A 24,121-nucleotide genomic window follows, 5' to 3' on the forward strand; every position below is an offset into this window, starting at 1 on the left:
CCTCCGTGCGCAGCAATCACTAACGCTGCGCACCATAGTAAAGGCCCCGCGCTTCGTACGGAACGCGACCATAACGAGAGACCTCGGCGTAGAGAGCGTCGACGACTTCGTGCAGCGCCTGAGCACCAACATGTTCGAGCGCGCCGGCAAGTCGCGGCACGACCACCTTCGGGCGCTGGCGCCATACCATCGGCGCCCCCGACGGATACGGTCTGCCGCGAGACCTGGTCGCCCCGGCCGACCCACCCGACGCAGCCACATGAGCCTCCCGCCCGCCCTAGCTAGGGCGGGGCGGTAGAGGCTCCCCACCGGACTTGACCACGCGCCGCTACCCGCCTGCGGCTCGCCGGGCCAGCCCGGCTTGAGCGCGGCCGCTAGCGGCGCCACAACATGGACTCGACATCGCATCGGGCCCCTCGCGGGGCCCGACTACTCCAACCCCTCGCCCGCAGTTGCGGGCAGCGACAAGCGACCGCCGAAACAGGCCTCGGCCTGGATCGCGCGTCCTCACGCCCCCAGTCGGGGACGTAGAGAAGGCCCCGTCGCCCGACGTGCACACTTACAGTTTCGACTGCAGACAGTGACTATCTACATATTGTGAAGTGAAGTGATTGTTGGTTTAAAATATCTTTAAATCATGGTTTCTGTGAACAAACAAACGTCAGTTGGAGGTCGAGATGTTTCTTCGTCTCGCAAAAGCGGTTTGAAGAAGACTGCAAAGGGCAGAGTCTACAAGAACAAAAGACCGACTGAAAGACATAATCACAAGCACAAGACGTCCAAGAGGAATACACAAGAAGAACAACGAACCACTCGTGCTAGGTCTCCTTTCCGCACGTCGTACCAGCGTTGGCGATCTGTTCGATCTGTGGACGAGTTCACATATCTCAACAGAGTTGATGAAGGAGTATTCGGAGTCATCCATGCAGCCAAAGACAAACGGACGGGTGAAATTGTTGCTCTCAAACAACTCAAAAAGATAAATGAAAGGGAAGGATACTCCATCGCCGCTCGGAGGGAACTCGGTATGTTGCTGAGGATGAAGCATCCCAATATTGTCGCAGGCCGAGGACTTGCGTCGAGTTCCAGATGCGACCAAATATTCATAGTCATGGAGCTCATTGACTACGACTTGAAGACTTTCATGGAGACAATGCAAAGTAACCAGCAACTGTTTTCAGTAGAACAGGTGAAATGCCTGATGAAGCAGTTGTTGAAGGCGGTACAACACCTTCACGACCATCACGTCATACACTGCGATCTACAAACTAGCAATATATTGTTGTCGAACGAAGGTGTGCTGAAAGTGGCAGATTTTGGTAATGCCCGAAACTATGAATTCCCTTCTGGACAATATACGCCAGCCGTAGTTACGCGCTGGTATCGGGCACCTGAACTTTTGCTGCTGTTCAACGAATACTCCTCGCCTGTCGACATATGGAGTGTTGGGTGCTTATTCGCCGAATTAATAACATTGCTGCCTCTGTTTCCCGGCACATCTGAGTTGGACCAGATCGACAAGATATTTATGGCTTTGGGGACGCCTTCAGACTCCATTTGGCCGGGTTACAGCGAATCACCAATGGTACAAATGATTACGTTCGACGACTATCCTCCGGGCGAGTTGCGCAAAATGATAAGTCGTGAACTGTTATCCAAAGAAGGGCTATCTTTACTGCAAGGCTTTTTGACTTACGATCCTTCAAGAAGGATCACAGCAGCCGCTGCGTTAGAGCACACATACTTCAGCGAGCAGCCGGTGGCGATGGAGCCGGCCATGTTCATGACGTCGTCCGCTCGCTGAGCTCTCACGCACGGCTGCGGTTCTTGGCTCTGGCTCCAGTTGCGTTCTTCAAGAAATTGTAATTAAATGTAAATAATAGTTATTGTATATAAAATGTATTGTGTAGTTAAGTTTATAAATAATTATATGTCCTTTTTGTAATGTATGTGTATATAGTAGGTATATGTTTGTTATAATGTATTGTAAGATGTATAAATATAAGATTAGTATGAAATAAATTTTACTATAATAATTTAAATGATGTTGTTTTTCTACATATCAAAACAAGGTATATATAGTATTTAAAATCAATCTAGGGCTTCATGACATAGTGAGAGTTTTATAGAATGTACATTTGAAATAAAAGCTTTTATTTTTATAATTATATTATTAATCTAACGGTAGGTACTAGGACTTCATAACATATTAAGAGCTGCTTAAAACGGGTTCTGAGAAGTTTCTGTAGTTATCCATATATTCGATCGTTCCACAATCAATACAGTTGATGATGCCATCTTTTTCATTGTACCAACAATTTTCTTGTACATGAAACTTATACCAAAATAGAATTTTTAATTTTAAAATTTACTTCAAACAGCTCACTGGTGCCACTGGCGTTTAGCCATTGGTGACTAAAATAAAGACTACAATAATAAAACATAAAGGATAAGGAAATGATACGATAACTTTAAACCAAGTTATATGTAACTAATCACATCGCGTGGAATGGGTTGAAGATTTCGACTTTACTGAGTGTCCTCTCGTAGTAAACAAAACACCATTACTTTTAACAAAGAACTTGAAATAAGCCAATTACAATATTCCAAACAATTATAATTGTTAAAAGAAAGGGAAGGATTTTAGATAAAAGAGTTCTAAAAGCAGTTTTAACCAGTAGCCCAGACAAAGCCTTGGCACCATATAAACATACCACATGTATGGGAGCTATGACCACCAATAATAACTCTTCTTGTTGTCTATAATAGTTTGGTAAAAGTGTTATTTAGTTGTTTTAATAGAATGTAATAGGATTTCTAATATGGCTTAAGCCATTAACGGACGTCTGGAATGAACTTCTAACTGAAAGGCAGTGTAGATGGGAATCTTCTACCAATGGCCGCCACCTTTATCAGTTCTTTCCATCCGTGTATAAGCAACTGGAGAGGACATGGTTGGATGTAGATCGTTGGGTTGCCCATTATTTCTTATTGGCCATGGCAACTTTAGAAGCAAACTCACACATAGGACCGGCTTCGCTGTAAGTCAAATTTCCGTGGTGCTTGGCAACTGGGCTTCTTCCAGTTGTGCAGTCTCAATTGTGCCTTTAGGCTTAAGTCATTCTGTCTCATGCATTAAATTTACCGAGGTTAGTGGAAACTGTCCTTTTCTTTTTCTTGCCCTTTAATAACATCTTTTGATTTATTTCGTTGCGGGATCCAATAAAGTCATTAAAGTCCCTGGGACGTCGGACTTCAGTGCTCCGGTGTTTTTATAGTAATATCGCCTGTAAATCCTGGCTTAAAAAAGGTGCAGCAGTTTTGGGAGGTTGTAGCGGAATTGTCCCATTAAAAAAAGTATTTTTAGTGAAACCACTCAATCGGATCATGAGCTTTGGTACGGAAAAGTTTTGCTTGAAAGAAGAAAAGCTGGCACAAGACGCTGGTATATGCTAAAAATATGTCCAAACTTAGTAATAGTATGTTTTTTTAGACTAGAACCTATATTTGAGTATTTCATTCAACTCCATGCTAGCTTAGTACAGCTTTTGCGTGATGCTTGATTCTAATTCATTACAAAAATACTCAAATTTAACTTTCTACAGATAGCTACGTGGTTATTTCACACGATACGGGATACCTGGTATTTTTAAATATTATTTTTGAAAACAATGAAAATATTACTTTGAGGAATAACAATAATAATCGGTAGTTACAATAAAATTCACATGAATTTGTAACTTGTAGCTGCAAACAATACAATAGGTTTCGGGTGCATCGATAAGCCAGCGTTAAGATAAGGATAAGGACTCGTTATAATTCTAAGAAATTTATTTTGTTTATTTGTTTTCTACCGTTGCAAAAAAGTATCAAAAACTAATTAAGAACTACCCTATTGTGTTTCTATGAATACACCCATTCGCTGCTTTCTTATCTCTCAGGATGCGTGGTAATTTTAGGGCCTATATAAGGGAGGATTTTTCAAGAACGTGCACACTTACAGTTTCGACTGCAGACAGTGATTATCTACACATTGTGAAGTGAAGTGATTGTTGAATATTTTTCTAATCATGAATTCTGTGAACAACACCTCTAATGGAATTCAAGAGCTTAGCCGTCACGAGTCGGCACAAGATGTACTTCGGACTACGCGTCGAGAGAAAAGTGACCTAAAAGAGGCTGCTAAGCTTAAATATAAAAACATTTTAAGAAAGAAAACGAAAAGAAGTCATCGGGATAAGAACTGCAGCACGCGTCAAGCAAAACACGTAGCTGTAGCTACAACACCTGTACCTCCCTTACGCCATGTGTATCAGAGCAGACGATCTCTTGAGGAGTTAAAATTGTTAAACAAAATTGCAGAAGGGGCCTATGGAGCTGTGTTCAGAGCTCAGGATGAGAAGACTAAAGAAATAGTTGCTCTCAAACAAATTACTACAGATAACAAGGATGAAGGATTGTTCAAAGCTGCTAAGAGAGAGTTAAAAACTTTACTTAAAATTCGGCATCCAAACATTATCGCCGGGCGAGAACTAGTACTAGGCGCCAATAAGGAGGAAGTGTTTGTAGTCATGGACTATGTACCTCGTGATTTGAGAAATTACATAGATTCCATGACCAAAAACAGACAATTATTTTCACCGGGCCACGTGAAGTGCCTAATGGTCCAACTCCTTGACGCAGTTCAGCATCTTCACAAGAATTGGATACTCCACCGAGATCTCAAACCCAGTAACATATTACTGTCGTATGAAGGTGTAATCAAAGTGGCAGATTTTGGGTTAGCGCGAAAATATGAATTGCCTCCCCGGCAATACACGCCGGGTATGGTTACCTTATGGTACCGGGCGCCTGAACTGTTGCTGTTTGCAAATGAATATTCTACTTACATCGACATGTGGAGTATCGGATGCATATTTGCGGAGTTGATTACATTGCAACCTCTGTTTCCTGGAAGTTCTGAGTGTGATCAGCTATTCAGAATCTTCGAGGGTTTGGGAACACCTACAGACACGACTTGGCCCGGCTACAGTGAATTAACTGTAGGAAAAATTACATTTGAAAACCATCCAACCGGTCAACTGCGGGAAACAATGAGTAATCTCCTTTCTGAAGATGGGCTATCGCTACTGCAAGACTTTTTGCTGTATGATCAAGCGGCAAGAGTGATAGCAGACGCCGCTTTAAATCATGCATATTTCAAAGAAGAGCCGGTGGCGATGGAGCCCGCCATGTTCCTGCCATCGCTGTGGGCAGAGTACGTCGAGCAGAACTCCAACTCTGACATGGGAGATAGCGAGCATTAAAGACAGAATTTTTTGAAAGAGGCAGCAAAGGACAGAATTTCTCGGTAGATTTAATGAAGAAACGTTCGAAGTCGTTAACAGAGAAAACTAGCAAACAGGTGACTTAGTTGCACTAAAACATATAAAATAAATAATATAATATGACAGGATTGTCCACCGCGCAGGAGGAATCAACTAACTGATGGAGATGGAGCACATCAACATTGTCACAGGGCACGAGATCGCGGTGGGCTCCAGAAGTGACGAGGTATTCCTAGTTATGGAATATGTGCCTAATGAAATGAACAGCTTAATGCACACAATGCGTAACAACAGGGTAGCGTTTGGCCCCGAACACGTAAAGTGCCTCATGCTTCAATTACTGACCGCCATTCAATATGTACACCACAGCAGTGTATTTTACCGTGAACTCAACACCTCCAAGATTCAACTTACCGAAGATGGTATATTGAAGGCTTGAAGGCAAGTTTCGGTCAACACGATACGCCAGACATGGTAACACGCCGGTACCATGCGCCAGAACTACTACTACTTAGCCAAGCATACGGCACTCCTATACACATGCCGAGTGTTTGAAGATTCTGATAAAATCGCAAATAAAATCAACAGATCAATCAGAAACACCAGATACTGAGGTTGCCCAAACTCCCTTTCACCTAGTTTTACAAAACAGTAGGTTGATTGGGGAGTTTGAAGTTATCAATAGAATTGATGAAGAAACATACGGTGTTGTATACAGAGCAAGCGACAAGTAAATAATGAGAAAACATGATTGTCCATCGCCACGCAGAGAGAGTTCGGCTCCAGCAGTGACGAGGTATTCCTAGTAATGGAATATGTCCCTAATGAAGTAAACAGTTTAATGCACACAATACGTAACAACAGGGTAACGCTTGGCCTTCAACAACATAAATGCACCATTGTACCATTAGTACAACTGCTGAACGCCGTTCAATATCTACACGACAGCAGTGTATTTCACCGTGATCTCAAACCGTCCAATATTCTACTTACCAGAACTACTACTACTACTTAGCAAAACATACGACACTCCTATACACATGCGGAGTTTCGGGTGTGTATTTGCGGAATTAATTAACTTCCAGCCACTGTTTCCCGGCACATCGGAGTCGCATCAGTTAAAAAGAATATTGGAGATTCGGATGAAATCACAAATAAAATCAACAGATCAATCAGAAACACCAGATACTGAGGTTGCCCAAACTCCCTTTCACCTAGTTTTACAAAATAGTAGCTTGATTGGGGAATGTGAAGTTATGAATTGAATTAATGAAGAAACATACGGTGTTGTATACAGAGCAAGCGACAACCAAACAGGCGACACTGTACATTGTACTGAAACATCTTAAAAATATTATCAGACGACAGGATTCTCCATCGCCGCGCAGAGAGAGCTCGATCTACTGATGGAGATGGAGCACATCAACATTGTCACAGGGCACGAGGTTTTGCAGGGCTCCAGAAGGGACCAGTAGTCTGAAACAGACCGCTATAAACGTATATAAAAACTATACCGGCAAGATATCACAAATAAAATCAACAAATCAATCAGAAACACCAGATACCGTATTCCTAGTAATGGAGTACGTGCCTCATGAAGTGTACACAGAATATACAAAAACAAAATACGAAGAGCGAAATCACCATCAGCGCATCGGACAGCGCTCAAGTAGTTAGGGAATTAATCGTCATCGAATTTGCCAATGTAAATGTAAATAATATTTTTTTAATATAAAATGTATTGTTTAGTTAAGTTTAGCAAATAATAAGATGTCTTTTATGTAATGTATGTGTATATAGTATATTATTATAACTCTGCTTGTTGTTATGTATTATAATAACACCTTTCTAAATGTGAATTTTTAATGAAATAAAATTTTACTTTGATAATATGAATTATGTTGTTTAATTGTTTTCTTCTACAAATTCAAAAAACGAAAATATTATGTTAACAATTAAATTCTTACTAGGACTGTATCAAATAGTGAAAAAAGTTAAAAAGGTATAATGCAGGCATTTAGACATGTAAATAAAAAAACAACTTCACCCTACACTAGTGTTTTGTGTTTATTAGAACGTACAATTGAAATAAAAGCTTTAATGTTATTCATTATAATAGTATTTATCTGATGGTTATGATTATTGCTGATGATGATTACGAGGACACCATAACACAGTAAGAAGTGTTTAAAAAAGAAGTTTGCAAAAAACAATAACCGACTTGACTGCAGAAAATCAATTAAAAAGAACACTAAATTGGTCAATATAACTTTTGTTTCGGAGGTAGGTGTTAAATAAACAAACAATAATTAGAAACAACGACAATCGAAATCAAAGTCAATATGATGCTTTTAATAGTTTTTTAATTGTTTTCAATGAAATCGGTTTTTTTTTCAAATTTGGCAGATGATAATATCTGACTATAATATATATTTACACAGCTTGATTTCTTATAACACATGTATGGGAGCTATGAACAACAATATTTTTTGCTGAAGTCTATAGTAGTTGTGTAAAAGTGTTATTTTATTTTGGTTTCAGTAGAAGGTGATAAGATTTCTAGTGAAACCACTGTATAAAATCGTAGAATGGTAGGGAGATGGTACCGAAAAGATTTGCTAGAAAGAAGTGCCGGCACAAGATACTGGTATATGCTAAAAATAGATGTCCAAAGTTAGTAATAGTTTGTTAGTAGACTAGAACCTATATTTGAGTATTTCATTCAACTCCATGCTAGTTGTTCTGCTGATACTTCATTCAAAGCCACATTCATCAAACAGCAAACAGACATACAAAGCTTACATGTAACTTTCTACGGATACTATATGGTGCGTACAGTGGACACTATCGTTTTCTTTTTCTTCTCCTCTAATAACATCTTCTGATTTATTTTCTTGCGGGATCAAACAGTCTATCGTGTCCCTGAGACGCGCTAGACTTCAGTGTTCCGGTGTTTTCATGGTAGTATCTACAGTAGATCCTGGCTTACAGAAGCTTTAGCGGTTTGAGAGATTGTGGCAGCTTGTCCCACAAAAAAAGATAACTACATGGTTTTTTCACACGATACGGGACACCTGGTATTTAAATATGTTTCAAAACAGTAAAAGTATTGTTTGTGACAGTATACAATGAAGGTCACACGATTTCTTACTTATTGCTGCGCACAATACAATAGGTTTCGGGTGCAGCGATAAGCCGGCGGTCTAGATAAAGGGTCGTCTAAAATTCTGAGAAAATTAATTGTTTTAGCTTGACAAGACAGTATCTGCTTTAATTTATTGTGAAATAACCTATTGTGTTATAACCAATACAAGTGCATGCAGTGTTTTAGTTTCTCTCAGGATGCGTGGTAATTTTTAGGGCATATACAGGTTGCAAGAAGTATGGATCAAATAAATTAGAATCTTAAAATTCTATGTAGTTTACTACTTATAATTTGGCTATAATAAAATAACAAATAAAAGAAAACAACCAGCATCTCTTCTTATAGGAAACACAATAATTGAAAATGATGAAACAAATCTTTAATAACCAACAAAACAACGAATGGTCAAAAGTTTAATTGAAACTCATTTAAACTCATTATCTAACGACCGACATTATATAACGACCGATCATAATCCAATATCTGTGCTTTGAAACTCGCTTAAACTCATTATCTCAAAATGATGAGCTAAAAGTCATATCAACCAGGCGAAGTTGGGGGCAGACTTTAGTTTTTTTATGATCTTCTATGTAGTTTACTATCTACTTTGTATCTACATAACTATTATCCTTCTCTTCTTATATAAAACACAAATTTTTTAGCAATCAAATATTTCTTTAGACTAAAAAAAATAAATAAAGTGTAAACTTTTAATGAAACTCATTTAAACTCATTATCTAACGGCCGACATTATATAACAACCGATCATAATAAAATATCTGTGATTTGACGTCTGTTTTAACGTTTTAACAGAAACTCCTTGCAACAAATGCCAAAATTCAATAATTTCGGCCGCAAGTTAAGTTGACTATTAAACTGAGATATGTACTACTCTACACTGAATTAGTAATTAAGTGAAGCATTTCTATACTCGAGTATAATCACGTTAATGTCGAGAGATTGCATTCAATAGTTTTATAAACATAGTTTATTTATTCATTATCACAACCTTTCTTGTGTCAAACATATTAAAGAACTTAAATGATGCGACGGAAGAGAAATAATATATTTTTATAGCAAGAAATCAAAGAAAATTATAATTTTGAACAGTGCGAAAAAGTTTCTTCAAATGCGAGGTAAGTAAATATTCATTTAAAAGTGTTTCATAAGGTATCAAAATAACGGTAAAGTGGTGTTATCTACCACATTCCATAGAGTCACTTATTGTTATTTGCTAATCACCTATTGTTATAAAATCCTTATCTGATACCTGGAAAAAAATCTGCAAATATTGATAAGAAAATCGGTTTAGGAAACAATAGAAATGCTTAGGGGCTGCGCACTATATAAGGGAGGATTTTTCAAGAACGTGCACACTTACAGTTTCGACTGCAGACAGTGACTACATTATTGTGAAGTGAAGATTTTCAATATTATTTTGAAATCATGGTGAATAATTTCAAAATGTCCGAGGAAGTTACGAATATTTCTAACTCCTCGCCACACAGACCGTCTCAAGCTGCTAATCAGAAACCACGTAAAGACAAAAGTGGTTTGAAAAAGGCAGCAACGGACAGAATATCGAAGAACAAAATACGAAGAGAGAAAACTAATCCCAAGCACAAGACGTCGAAGGGGATTAAAAAACAACAGCAAGACATCATTGATGCTGAATCTCCCTTCCACCCTGCGTTCCAGAGTTGTCGATCTGTAGACGAGTTCCAGTATCTCTACAAAATCGACGAAGGATCATTCGGAGTTATACATGGAGCAAAAGACAAACGGACGGGAGAACTCGTGGCCCTCAAACAACTAAAAAAAATCAACGAAAGGGAAGGATACTCCATCGCCGCTCGGAGAGAGCTTGAGATATTGCATAAAATGCAGCATCCCAATATCGTCGCAAGCCGCGGACTAGCTTCGAGTTCCAGAAACGACCGAGTGTATATAGTCATGGAACTCGTTGACTACGATCTTAAAACTTTCATGCAGACAATGCACAGCAACAAACAGTTGTTCTCAGTTGAACACGTGAAATGCTTAATGAAGCAACTGTTGAGGGCGGTGCAACACCTTCATGACCATCACGTGATGCATCGCGACCTCAAAACAAGTAATATCTTGCTGTCGAACGAAGGTGTCCTGAAAGTGGCCGATTTCGGGATGGCCCGGGAATATGAACTTAATCCTCGGCTGTATACGCCAGCTGTAATGACACGCTGGTACCGGGCACCTGAAATACTGCTGCTGCTGAAAGAATACTCCTGCCCTGTCGATATATGGAGTATTGGGTGCATCTTCGCTGAATTGGTTACCTTGCGGCCACTGTTTCCCGGCTCATCTGAATTAAATCAGATGACCAGGATATTTAAGACTTTGGGGACGCCCTCAGACTCAATTTGGCCGGGTTTCAGCGAATTACGAATGGTGAAAAATATTATGTTCGACCACTATCCTCCGGACGGGTTGCGCAAAAAAATAAGTCAGGAGCTACTTTCTGAACACGGACTGTCTTTACTGCAATGCCTTTTGACATATGATCCATCAAAAAGGATCACAGCAGCTGCTGCTTTAGAGCATGCGTACTTTGAGGAGCAGCCGGTGGCTGTCGAGCCGGCCATGTTCCTGACGTTACCCGCTCGCAGCGCTGTCAGGCCCGGGTGAGGTTCTCGGTTGCTGCTCAATTGCTCGCCATCAGCGCATCGAACAACGCTAAAGTAGTCAAGGAATGGAGAATGACTACATATTGTTAAGTGATTTAAATCATGCATTCCGTAAACAATATCAATATGTCAGAGGGAATTCTAATTCCATGACCATGTAAAGCTGTATGGAATGCGTACTTCGAACCACGCATCGGGAGGAAAGTGGTCTAAAAATCGCCGCTAATCATAATATAACATCAATATAAAGAGAAAGACAAAAACAGCAGCACAGGCTAAGCAAAACACGTAGCTGTAGCTATAATACCTGTACTTCATAGGTACGTTTCTGTCCAGACAATCTCTTGAGGAGTTCCAATATTTAAACAGAATTGCAGAAGCCTTTGGAGCAACGTGAAGTGCCTAATGCTCCAACTCTTTAGCGCCGTTCAGCATCTTCACAAGAATTGGATACTCCACCGTGATCTCAAACCCAGTAACATATTACTGTCGTATGAAGGTGTACTCAAAGTGGCAGATTTTGGGTTAGCGCGAGAATATGAATTGCCTCCCCGGCAATACACGCCGGGTATGGTTACCTTATGGTACCGGGCGCCTGAACTGTTGCTGTTTGCAAATGAATATTCTACTCATATCGACATGTGGAGTATCGGATGCATATTTGCGGAGTTGATTACATTGCAACCACTGTTTCCTGGAAGTTCTGAGTGTGATCAACTATTCAGAATATTCGAGGGTTTGGGAACACCTACAGACACAACTTGGCCCGGCTACAGTGAATTACCTGTAGGTAAAATTACTTTTAAAAACCATCCAACCGGTCGACTGCGGGAGACAATGAATAATCTTCTTTCAAACGATGGGCTATCGCTAATACAAGACTTTTTGCTGTATGATCAAGCGGCAAGAGTGACAGCAGACGCCGCTTTGAATCATCCATATTTCGAAGAAGAGCCGGTGGCGATGGAGCCCGCCATGTTCCTACCATCGCTGTGGTCAGAGTACGTCGCGCAGAACTCCAGCTCTGAGACGGGAGAGAGCGAGCATTAAAGACACCAGGACAGAAGTATTTTGAAAGAGGCAGCAAAGGACAGAATTTCTCGGTAGATTTAATGAAGAAACGTTCGAAGTCGTTAACAGAGAAAACTAGCAAACAGGTGACTTAGTTGCACTAAAACATATAAAATAAATAATATAATATGACAGGATTTTCCACCGCGCAGGAGGAATCAACTAACTGATGGAGATGGAGCATATATTATGAACATTGTCACAGGACACGAGATCGCGGTGGGCTCCAGAAGTGACGAGGTATTCCTAGTTATGGAATATGTGCCCAATGAAATGAACAGTTTAATGCACACAATGCGTAACAACAGGGTAACGTTTGGCCCCGAACACGTAAAGTGCCTAATGGTTCAATTGCTGACCGCCGTTCAATATCTCCACCACAGCAGTGTATTTCACCGTGATCTCAAAACATCCAATATTCTACTTACCGAAGATGGTATACTGAAGGTGGCAGATTTTGGTCAGCAAGATACGCCAGATATGGTTACACGCCGGTACCGCGCGCCAGAACTTCTACTTCTCTACTTAGCAAAACATACGGCACTCCTATGTACATGCGGAGTGTCGGGTGTGTATTTGGAGATTCTGGTAGAATCACAAATAAAATCAACAGATCAATCAGGAACACCAGATACTGAGGTTGCCCAAACTTCCTTTCACCTAGTTTTACAAAACAGTAAGTTGATTGGAGACTTTAAAGTTATCAATAGAATTGATGAAAGAACATAGAACGGTGTTGTATACAGAGCAAGTGACAAGCAAAAAGACGGCGTAGTTGTCCTGAAACATCTTAAAACATTTGATGAGAGGTCAGGATTCTCCATCGCTGCACAGAGAGAGCTCGACCTACTAATGGAGATGGAACATATCAACATAGTCACAGGACACGAGATTGCGGTGGGCTCCAGACGCGACGTATAATCTAAAACAGCTAACACATGGTACTGTGCGTTTGAACTACTGCTACTTAACAAAACATACGCCACTCCTATACACTTGTGGAGTGTGTATTTGCTAAATTAATTAATTTCCAACCACTGTTTTTCGGTACATTTTAGTCGAATCGAGAATGTTGGACATTCTGATGAAATCACAAATAACTTCAACAAATCAATCAGAAACACCAGATAGCGAGGTTGATTGAGTATAAATTTATCAATAGAATTGATGAAGAAACATACGGAGTCGTATATAGATCAAGCGACAACAATACAAACAGGCGACATTGTTGCCCTAAAACATTTCAAAAAAATTTATGAGACGACAGGATTCTCCATCGCCGCGCAGAGAGAGCTCGACCTACTGATGGAGATGGAGCACATCAACATTGTCACAGGACACGAGATCGCGGTGGGCTCCAGACGCGACCAATAGTCTGAAACAGACCGCCATAAACGTATACAAAAGTATACCGACAAGAAATCACAGATAAATTCAACAAATCAATCAGAAACACCAGATACCGTATTCCTAGTAATGGAGTACGTGCCTCATGAAGTGTACACAGAATGTACAAAAACAAAATACGATGAGCGAAATCACCATCAGCGCATCGGACGGCGCTCAAGTAGTTTGGGAATTAATCGTCATCGAATTTGCGAATGTAAATGTAAATAATATTTTTTTAATATAAAATGTATTATTTAGTTAAGTTTTTTTATAATTAATGTATTTTATGTAATGTATGTGTATATTGTATATAAATCTGCTTGTTATAATGTATTATTATAACACCTTTTTAAATGTTAAAATTAGTATGAAATAAAAATTTACTATGATAAAATTAATTATTTTGTTTAATTGTTTCCTTTTACAAATTTAAATAACTTAAATATTATTTCAGTATTAAAAATCTAACTGGGACTTTATGACATAGTGAGAAGTTTAAAAAGGGAGAATAGATAGATTCCATGCAGTTAGACATATATTTTTTTCTAACTATCTTAATAAGAAAATATAATAGAATATACAATAGAAATAAAAGCTTTAAAAAAGCTCTTTATTATAAAAATATTTATCTAACGGTAGGTACTAGGACTTCATAACATATTAAGAAGTGTTTAAAAAAATAAAGAATACATCAACAACATATTTAATAACTGTATCAATAAATAAATTGAAATATGTTATTAAAGTGAATAGTGCAGTAAAAACAGAAAGAATACGATAAGTGTAAACAAACAACATCTACTCAAAAGATTGCGTAGAATGGGTTAAAGATTTCGAATTTCCTACTAGTCCTAACGTAGTAAACCAAACACAAAGCCTTGGTAACCTAGAAAAAGCCTCGATACCATACAGCCTGATTTTTTATAATTATCACAAACCAATGTTATTCTGAGGGTTAGGTTCCATTCAAACATTCCGTTTTTATTATTAGAACTTATGACGGGATATTTACCATGTTTATTCACTTCGACGAGTTTCTGATATTTCGGCACTGTTGCAACTGTGTAAAACCCGCAAAAGTGCCATGAAAGAAGGAAGTTCGCGAGCGGACACAGTGAGTTTTGTATGTCTAGAATTTAATCGAGTTACAAATGACAATGGTAGCGGTGTCAGCAAAAAACGAACGAGAAAGAGGGTAGACCGATTTGTCTGCTCTTAAACATCCACCCGCATTTACTCCAGTTCATCCGTGATCATGGCGCTTGCAACAGTGCCGAAATATCGGAAACTTGTCGAAGTGAACAAACATGGTAAATATCCCGTCATAAGTTCTAATAATAGTGTTAGTGACCATGTTAGTTTAAAAACTTATATTCCGTTTTTAAATAAAAATAAAAGCTTTGCCAAAAAAATAAACGACTTCACTGAACAAAAATCAGTTAAAAATAACACTAAAATGGTACCGAAAAGGTATGCTTGAAAGAAGAAAGCCAGAGAAGAAAAAGAAAAGCCAGCACAAAATGCTGGCATGTGCTAAACATATGGGTCCAAAGTTAGTAATAGTTTGTTAGTAGACTAGAACCTATATTTGAGTATTTCATTCAACTCCATACTAGCTTAGTATCGGTTGCGGGATCCGAGACAGTCATGCATGCAACTGAAGATGCGCCAGACTTCAGTGTTCCGGTGTTTTCATCGTAGTATCTACAGTAGATCCTGTCTTACAGGAGTTGAAGCTGTTTGGGAGGTTATGGGAGTTTGTCCGATTTAAAAAAAGATAACTACATGGTTATTTCACACGATACGGGACACCTGGTATTTTAAAATTTGTTTTAAAACAGTAAAAATATTACTTTGAATGACAATACAATGAAGGTCATACGAATGTCTATACTCATTGCTGCGCACAATACAATAGGTTTCGGGTGCAGCGCTAAGCCGGCGATACAGATAAGGGGTCGTGAAAAGTTCTGAGAAAATATTTTTTTATCTTGGCACAAAAGTAACTGTTTTAATTTATTGTATACTACCCTATTGTGTTACTACGAATACGTGTAGTAGGTAGGTAGTATGCAGTGTTTTAGTATTTCTCAGGATGCGTGGTATTTTTTAGGGCATATACAGATTGCAAGAAGTATGGATCAAATAAATTTAGAATTTTTAACTTCTATGTAGTTCTCTACTATCACTCAATCTACTTACACTTCAACTTACGCAATTATAAAATAATAAATAAAAGAAACAACCAGCATCTCTTCTTATAGGAAACACAGTAATTTTAGCGATAAAACAGTTCTTTAATAACAAACAAAACAACGAATAGTCAAAAGTTATCAACCAGGCGTAGTTGGGCGCAGACGTTTTTATGATCTTCTATGTAGTTTACTATCTACTTTGACGAACATAACTATAACTATGTAACATCCTTCTTTTCTAATATGAACCACAAATCTTTTAGCAATCAAATAACTTTTAATGACATTCATTTAAACTCATTATCTAACGGCCGACATTATATAACAACCGATCATAATCCAATATCTGTGATTTGACGTCTGTTTTAGACAGAAACTCCTTGCAAAAAATGCCAAAATTCAATAATTTCGGCCGCAAGTTTAGTTGACTATTAAACTGAGATATGTACTACTCCACTGAATTAGTAATTAAGTGAAGCGTTTCTATACTCGGGTACAATCACGTTAATGTCGAGAGATTGAATTCCGTAGTTTTACAAACAAAGTTTATTTATTCACTATCACAACCTTTCTCCTCTCAACGATATACATATTAAAGAATTTAAATGATGCGACGGAAGAGAAATAATATTATGTTTTTGTGGCATGAAATTAAAGAAAATTATAATTTTGAACAGTGCGAAAAAGTTTCTTCAAATGCGTGGGAAGTAAATATTCATTTAAAAGTGTTTCATAAGGTATCAAAATAACGGTAAAGTGGTGTTATCTACCACATTCCATAGAGTCACTTATTGTTATTTGCTAATCACCTATTGTTATAAAATCCTTATCTGATACCTGGAAAAAAATCTGCAAATATTGATAAGAAAATCGGTTTAGGAAACAATAGAAATGCTTAGGGGCTGCGCACTATATAAGGGAGGATTTTTCAAGAACGTGCACACTTACAGTTTCGACTGCAGACAGTGACTACATTATTGTGAAGTGAAGATTTTCAATATTATTTTGAAATCATGGTGAATAATTTCAAAATGTCCGAGGAAGTTACGAATATTTCTAACTCCTCGTCACACAGACCGTCTCAAGCTGCTAATCAGAAACCACGTAAAGACAAAAGTGGTTTGAAAAAGGTAGCAACGGACAGAATATCCAAAACCAAAATACGGAGAGAGAAAACTAATGCCAAGCACAAGACGTCGAAGGGGATTAAAAAACAACAGCAAGACATCATTGATGCTGAATCTCCCTTCCACCCGGCGTTCCAGAGTTGTCGATCTGTAGACGAGTTCCAGTATCTCTACAAAATCGACGAAGGATCATTTGGAGTTATACATGGAGCAAAAGACAAACGGACAGGAGAACTCGTGGCCCTCAAACAACTAAAAAAAATCAACGAAAGGGAAGGATACTCCATCGCCGCTCGGAGAGAGCTTGAGATATTGCATAAAATGCGACATCCCAATATCGTCGCAAGCCGCGGACTAGCGTCAAGTTCCAGGAACGACCGAGTGTATATAGTCATGGAGCTCGTTGACTACGATCTTAAAACTTTCATGCAGACAGTGCACAGAAACAAGCAGTTGTTTTCTGTCGAACATGTGAAATGCTTAATGAAGCAGCTGTTGAGGGCGGTGCAACACCTTCATGACCATCACGTGATGCATCGTGACCTCAAAACAAGTAATATCTTGCTGTCCAACGAAGGTGTCCTGAAAGTGGCCGATTTCGGGATGGCCCGAGAATACGAACTTAATCCTCGGCTATATACGCCAGCTGTAATGACACGCTGGTACCGGGCACCTGAAATACTGCTGCTGCTGAAAGAATACTCCTGCCCTGTCGACATGTGGAGTGTTGGGTGCATCTTCGCTGAATTGGTTACCTTGCGGCCGCTGTTTCCCGGCTCATCTGAATTGGATCAGATGACCAAGATATTTAAGACTTTGGGGACGCCCTCAGACTCAATTTGGCCGGGTTTCAGCGAATTACGAATGGTGAAAAATATTATGTTCGACAACTATCCTCCGGGCGGGTTGCGCAAAAAAATAAGTCAGGAGCTGCTTTCTGAAGACGGACTGTCTTTACTGCAATGCCTTTTGACATTTGATCCATCAAAAAGGATCACAGCAGCCGCTGCTTTAGAGCACGCGTACTTCGAGGAGCAGCCGGTGGCGGTGGAGCCGGCCATGTTCCTGTCGTTACCCGCTCGCGGCGCTGTCAGGCCCGGGTGAGGTTCTCGGCTCCTGCTCAATTTCTCACCATCAGCGCATCGGACAATGCCGAAGAAGACAAGGAATGGAAAATCACTCAATGACTACATATTGTAACGTAAAGTGGTTTAAATCACGGTTTCTCTGAACAATCTCAAAATGTCAGAGGGAGTTTGAGACAGTTCTAATTTCTCGTTATACAGACCATTGCAAGCTGTAATCAATACGTACTTCGAAAGGTACGGAACGGGTACTTTGAACTACGCATCGGGAGTAAAGTGGTCTAAAAGTCGCCGCTAAACATAAAAATAAAAAATAGAGAAAAAAGATTAATCAGTACAAGAACAGCAGAACGCGTCAAGCAAAACACGTAGCTGTAGCTGCAACACTTGTACCTCCCTTACGCCATGTGTATCAGAGCAGACGATCTCTTGAGGAGTTTCAATATTTAAAAATATTCAGAAGAGGCCTATCTAGCTGTGTTCAGACCTCGGGATGAGACGACAAAAGAAATAGTTGCTCTCAAACAAATTACTACAGATAACAAGGATGAAGGATTGTTCAAAGCTGCTATGAGAGAGTTAAAAACTTTACTCAAAATTCAGAATCCAAGCAGTATCGCCGGGCGAGAACTGGTAGTAGGCACCAATAAGGAGGAAGTGTTTGTAGTCATGGACTATGTCCCTCGTGATTTGAGAAATTATATAGATTCCATGAACAAAAACAGACAATCATTTTCACCGGGCCACGTGAAGTGCCTAATGGTCCAACTCCTTAGCGCAGAGAAGAGTGACAGCAGACGCCGCTTTGAATCATCCATATTTCGAAGAAGAGCCGGTGGCGATGGAGCCGGCCATGTTCCTGCCATCGCTGTGGGCAGATTTCGTTAAACAATACTCAGCCTCTGACACAGGAGAGAAGAAGGCGAGCAGTAAAAACAGAAGCATAGAAGTAGTTTGGAAAAGGCAGCAAAATACAAAATAAATATATATACAAATACAAAATATGCAGAGAAAAACATAATCACAAACACAAGATATCGAGGCGCCCGCCTCGACTACTGCTGCATTTGAAAGAATACTCCTGCCGACATGTGGAGTGTATGATATATATTCACTGAATTGATAACCTTGCGGCCACTGTTTCCCGGCACATCTGAATTGGATCAGATGACCAAGATATTTAAGACTTTGGGGACGCCCTCAGACTCAATTTGGCCGGGTTTCAGCGAATTACGAATGGTGAAAAATATTATGTTCGACCACAATCCTCCGGGCAGGTTGTGCAAAAAATGAAATCAGAAACTGCTTTCTGAAGACGGGCTATCCTTACCGCAAGTTCTTTTAAATTATAATCCTTTAACTTATAAATCACAGCAGCCGCTGTCATTGAGCACGCATACCTTAAGGAGCAACCAATGGAGTCAGCTGTGATCCCTGTCGTGCGCTCGTTGCACTGTCACGCACGTGTGAGGACGACGATGTCAAGCTGTATTTAAAAAAGCAAGGACAAAAGTGGTTTGAAAAAGGCAGCAACGGACAGAATATCCAAGAACAAAATACGGAGGGAGACAAATAATCCCAAGCACAAAACGTCGAAGAGGATTAAAAAACAAAAGCAAGACATCATTAATGCTGAATCTCCCTTTCATCCGGTATTCCAGAGTTGTCGATCTGTACGAGTTCCAATATCTCTACAGAATTGATGAAGGAGCATTCGAAGTTATCCATGGAGCCAAGGACAAACGGACGGGAGAACACGTTGCCCTCAAACAACTAAAAAAAATCAACGAAAGGGAAGGATACTCCATCGCCGCTCGGAGAGAGCTTGGGATATTACTTAAAATGCGACATCCTAATATCGTCGCAGGCCGTGGACTAGCTCCTTGACTACGACCTTAAAACATTCATGCAGACAATGCATGTTTTCTGCAGAACACGTGAAATGCCTAATGAAGCAACTACACCTTCATGACCATCACGTGATGCATCGTGACCTCAAAACAAATAACATTTTGTTATCGAACGTAGGTGTGCTAAAAGTGGCAGATTTTGTGAAGCCTCGAGAATTTGAATTCCCTCTTTAGCAATATACGCTGGTTAAACTTACGCAGTGTTATTGTGGGCCTGAACTACTGCTGCTTTTAAAAGAATACTCCTATCCCTGTCGACACGTGGAGTGTTGGGTGTATACACCCAAAAATGTTGTCTGAATTGATTACTTTACGACCATTGTTTCCTGGAAGCTCTGAGTGTGATCAGTTATTCAGAATCTTCGAGGGTTTGGGAACACCTACAGACACAACTTGACCCAGCTACTGTGAATTACCTGTAGGTAAAATTACGTTTAAAAAACATCCAACAGTCCAACTGCAGGAAACAATAAGTAATCTACTTTCTGAAGATGGACTGTCGCTACTGCGAGAATTTTTATTATTTCATCAAGTTCGAAGAGTGACAGCAGACACCGCTTAGAATCATCCATATTTCAAAGAACAGCCGGTGGCGATGGAGCCGGCCATGTTCCTCCATCACTGTGGTCAGATTTTGTCAAACAGTACTCAGCCTCTGACACAGGAGAGAAGAGGGCGAGCAGTAAGGACAGAAGAATAGAAGTAGTTTGACAAAGGCAGCAAAAGGCAAAATAAATATACAAAAACAAAATATGGCGAGAAAAACATAATCACAAACACAAGATATCAAAGAGAATTACAAAAGAAAAGCAAGAAACCACTGATCCCGTGATACATTGCGATCTCAAAACAAATGACAGCGTGTTATCTAAAGAAAGCGTACTAAAAGTGGCAGTTTTTGGGATGGCCCAAGAATATTAATTCCCTCCTCGGTAGTACCGTGCGCCTGGACTACTGCTGCATTTGAAAGAATACTCCTGCCGACATGTGGAGTGTATGATATATATTCACTGAATTGATAACCTTGCGGCTACTGTTTCCCGACACGTCTGAATTGGACCAAGATATTTAAGACTTTGGGGACGCCCTCAGACTCAATTTGGCCGGGTTACAGCGAATTACGAATGAAAAAAAATATTATGTTCGACAACTATCCTCCGGGCGGGTTGTACAAAAAAAGAAATCAGAAAAAACTTTCTGAAGACGGGCTATCCTTACTGCAAGGCCTTTTAAATAATGATTCTTTAAGAATAATCACAGCAGCCGCTGTCATTGAGCACGCATACCTTAAGAAGCATCCAATGGAGCCAACTATGTTCCTAATGTCGAACGCTCGTTACGCTGTCACGCATGTTTGAGCATGCCAATGTCAAGCTGTACTAAGACAAAAAAGCGAAGACAAAAGTGGTTAGAAAAAGCCACCAAAAGATAGAATATACAAAAAAATATTACAAACACCAGACGTCAAAGAAGAATAAAAATAAATCAAGAAATCATTGATGGCGAATCTCCCTTCCATCCGGCGTTCCAGGGTGGTCAATCTGTAGACGAGTTACAATATCCCTACAAAATTGATGAAGGAGCATTCGGAGTTATTCATGGAGCCAAGGACAAAGGGACGGGAGAACTCGTTGCCCTCAAACAACTAAAAAAAATCAACGAAAGGGAAGGATACTCCATCGCCGCTCGGAGAGAGCTTGAGATATTGCATAAAATGCAGCATCCCAATATCGTCGCAAGCCGCGGACTAGCGTCGAGTTCCAGGCACGACCGAGTGTATATAGTCATGGAGCTCGTTGACTACGATCTTAAAACTTTCATGCAGACAATGCACAGCAACAAGCAGTTATTCTCAGTTCAACACGTTAAATGCTTAATGAAGCAGCTGTTAAGGGCGGTGCAACACCTTCATGACCATCACGTGATGCACCGCGACCTCAAAACAAGTAATATCTTGCTGTCGAACGAAGGTGTCCTGAAAGTGGCCGATTTCGGGATGGCCCGAGAATACGAACTTAATCCTCGGCTATATACGCCAGCTGTAATGACCGGGCACCTGAAATACTTCTGCTGCTGAAAGAATACTCCTGCCCTGTCGACATGTGGAGTGTTGGTTGCATCTTTTCTGAATTGGTTACCTTGCGGCCGCTGTTTCCCGGCTCATCTGAATTGGATCAGATGACCAAGATATTTAAGACTTTGGGGACGCCCTCAGATTCAATTTGGCCGGGTTTCAGCGATTTACGAATGGTCAAAAATATTATGTTCGACAAATATCCTCCGGGCGGGTTGCGCAAAAAAATAAGTCAGGAGCTGCTTTCTGAAGACGGACTGTCTTTACTGCAATGCTTTTTGACATACGATCCATCAAAAAGAATCACAGCAGCCGCTGCTTTAGAGCACGCGTACTTTAAAGAGCAGCCGGTGGATGTGGAGCCGGCCATGTTCCTGACGTTACCCGCTCGCGGCGCTGTCAGGCCCGGGTGAGGTTCTCGGCTCCTGCTCAATTTCTCGCCATCAGCGCATCGAACAACGCTAAAGTAGTCAAGGAATGGAGAAAGACTACATATTGTAAAGTGATTGAAATCATGGATTCCGTAAACAACGTCAATATGTCAGAGGGAATTCTAATTCAATGACCATGTAAAGCTGTATGGAATGCGTACTTCGAACCACGCATCGGGAGAAAAGTGGTCTAAAAATCGCCGCTAGTCGTAATATAACATCAATATAAAGAGAAAGACAAAAACAGCAGCACGGGCCAAGCAAAACACGTAGCTGTGGCTATAGTACCTGTACTTCATAGGTACGTTTCTGTCCAGACAATCTCTTGAGGAGTTCCAATATTTAAACAGAATTGCAGAAGCCTTTGGAGCAACGTGAAGTGCCTAATGCTCCAACTCTTTAGCGCCGTTCAGCATCTTCACAAGAATTGGATACTCCACCGTGATCTCAAACCCAGTAACATATTACTGTCGTATGAAGGTGTACTCAAAGTGGCAGATTTTGGGTTAGCGCGAGAATATGAATTGCCTCCCCGGCAATACACGCCGGGTATGGTTACCTTATGGTACCGGGCGCCTGAACTGTTGCTGCGACATGTGGAGTATCGGATGCATATTTGCGGAGTTGATTACATTGCAACCACTGTTTCCTGGAAGTTCTGAGTGTGATCAGCTATTCAGAATATTCGAGGGTTTGGGAACACCTACAGACACAACTTGGCCCGGCTACTGTGAATTACCTTTTGGTAAATTTACGTTTAAAAAGCATCCAACAGGCCGACTGCGGGAAACATTAAGTAATCTACTTTCCGAAGATGGGCTATCGCTACTGCAAGAATTTATATTACTAGATCAAGTTCGAAGAGTGACAGCAGATGCCGCTTTGAATCATCCATATTTCGAAGAAGAACCGGTGGCGATGGAGCCCGCCATGTTCCTGCCGTCGCTGTGGGCAGAGTATGTCGAGCAGAACTCCAGCTTCGAGACAGGAGATAACGAGAAAGACATAAATACGGAGAGAAAACAATAATTCCAGACAATAATATCAAAGGGTAATAACGAAGAAACTTAAGAAATCACTGATGCTGACTCACCGTTCTACCCTGCGTTTCGTTATCGATCTGTAGACGAGTTGAAATATATCAGCAGAATTGAGGAAGGAACATTTCCAACAACATTTAAAAAAAATAATGAGAGGACATGATTGTCCATCGCCGCGCAGAGAGAGCTCGACCTACTGATGGAGATGGAGCACATCAATATTGTCACAGGACACGAGATCGCGGTGGGCTCCAGAAGTGACGAGGTATTCCTAGTTATGGAGTACGTGCCTAATGAAATTAACAGTTTAATGCACACAATGCGTAACAACAGGGTAACGATTGACCCCGAACACGTAAAGTGCCTAATGGTACAACTGCTGACCGCTATTCAATATCTCCACCACAGCAGTGTATTTCACCGCGATCTCAACACATCCAATATTCTACTTACCGAAGATGGTATACTGAAGGTGGCAGATTTTGGTCAACAAGATACGCCAGATATAGTTACACGCCGGTACCGCGCGCCAGAACTACTACTGCTACTACTTAGCAAAACATACGGCACTCCTATACACATGCGGAATGTCGGGTGTATATTTGGAGATTCTGATAAAATCACAAATAAAATTAACAGATCAATCAGAAACACCAGATACTGA

At 40.3% G+C, this 24,121-nt stretch overlaps 6 protein-coding genes across 6 annotated transcripts; all 6 read left to right on the forward strand.

The window, feature by feature from the left end:
- Positions 1-637: 637 nt before the first annotated feature.
- Positions 638-1,804, forward strand: LOC118277253 (serine/threonine-protein kinase PITSLRE-like). The gene has a single exon (XM_035595975.2). It carries the CDS (start codon positions 638-640, stop codon positions 1,802-1,804), a length of 1,167 nt encoding a protein of 388 aa, XP_035451868.2.
- A 2,266-nt stretch (positions 1,805-4,070) lies between these two features.
- On the forward strand, positions 4,071-5,306 carry LOC118277707 (cyclin-dependent kinase 11B-like). Its single transcript, XM_035596614.2, has one exon. The coding sequence runs from the start codon at positions 4,071-4,073 to the stop codon at positions 5,304-5,306; it is 1,236 nt and encodes a 411-aa protein (XP_035452507.2).
- A 4,630-nt stretch (positions 5,307-9,936) lies between these two features.
- LOC126911176 (serine/threonine-protein kinase PITSLRE-like) lies at positions 9,937-11,136 on the forward strand. Its single transcript, XM_050696582.1, has one exon. The coding sequence runs from the start codon at positions 9,937-9,939 to the stop codon at positions 11,134-11,136; it is 1,200 nt and encodes a 399-aa protein (XP_050552539.1).
- Positions 11,137-11,774: 638 nt separating this feature from the next.
- On the forward strand, positions 11,775-12,185 carry LOC126911177 (cyclin-dependent kinase 11B-like). Its single transcript, XM_050696583.1, has one exon. It carries the CDS (start codon positions 11,775-11,777, stop codon positions 12,183-12,185), a length of 411 nt encoding a protein of 136 aa, XP_050552540.1.
- A 10,826-nt stretch (positions 12,186-23,011) lies between these two features.
- LOC126911178 (cyclin-dependent kinase 11B-like) lies at positions 23,012-23,446 on the forward strand. Its single transcript, XM_050696584.1, has one exon. It carries the CDS (start codon positions 23,012-23,014, stop codon positions 23,444-23,446), a length of 435 nt encoding a protein of 144 aa, XP_050552541.1.
- Positions 23,447-23,662: 216 nt separating this feature from the next.
- On the forward strand, positions 23,663-24,121 carry LOC126911179 (cyclin-dependent kinase 11B-like). The gene has a single exon (XM_050696586.1). It carries the CDS (start codon positions 23,663-23,665, stop codon positions 24,119-24,121), a length of 459 nt encoding a protein of 152 aa, XP_050552543.1.

This window comes from Spodoptera frugiperda, chromosome 10 (genome assembly GCF_023101765.2).
Source record: "Spodoptera frugiperda isolate SF20-4 chromosome 10, AGI-APGP_CSIRO_Sfru_2.0, whole genome shotgun sequence".
NCBI classification, from domain to species: domain Eukaryota; kingdom Metazoa; phylum Arthropoda; class Insecta; order Lepidoptera; family Noctuidae; genus Spodoptera; species Spodoptera frugiperda.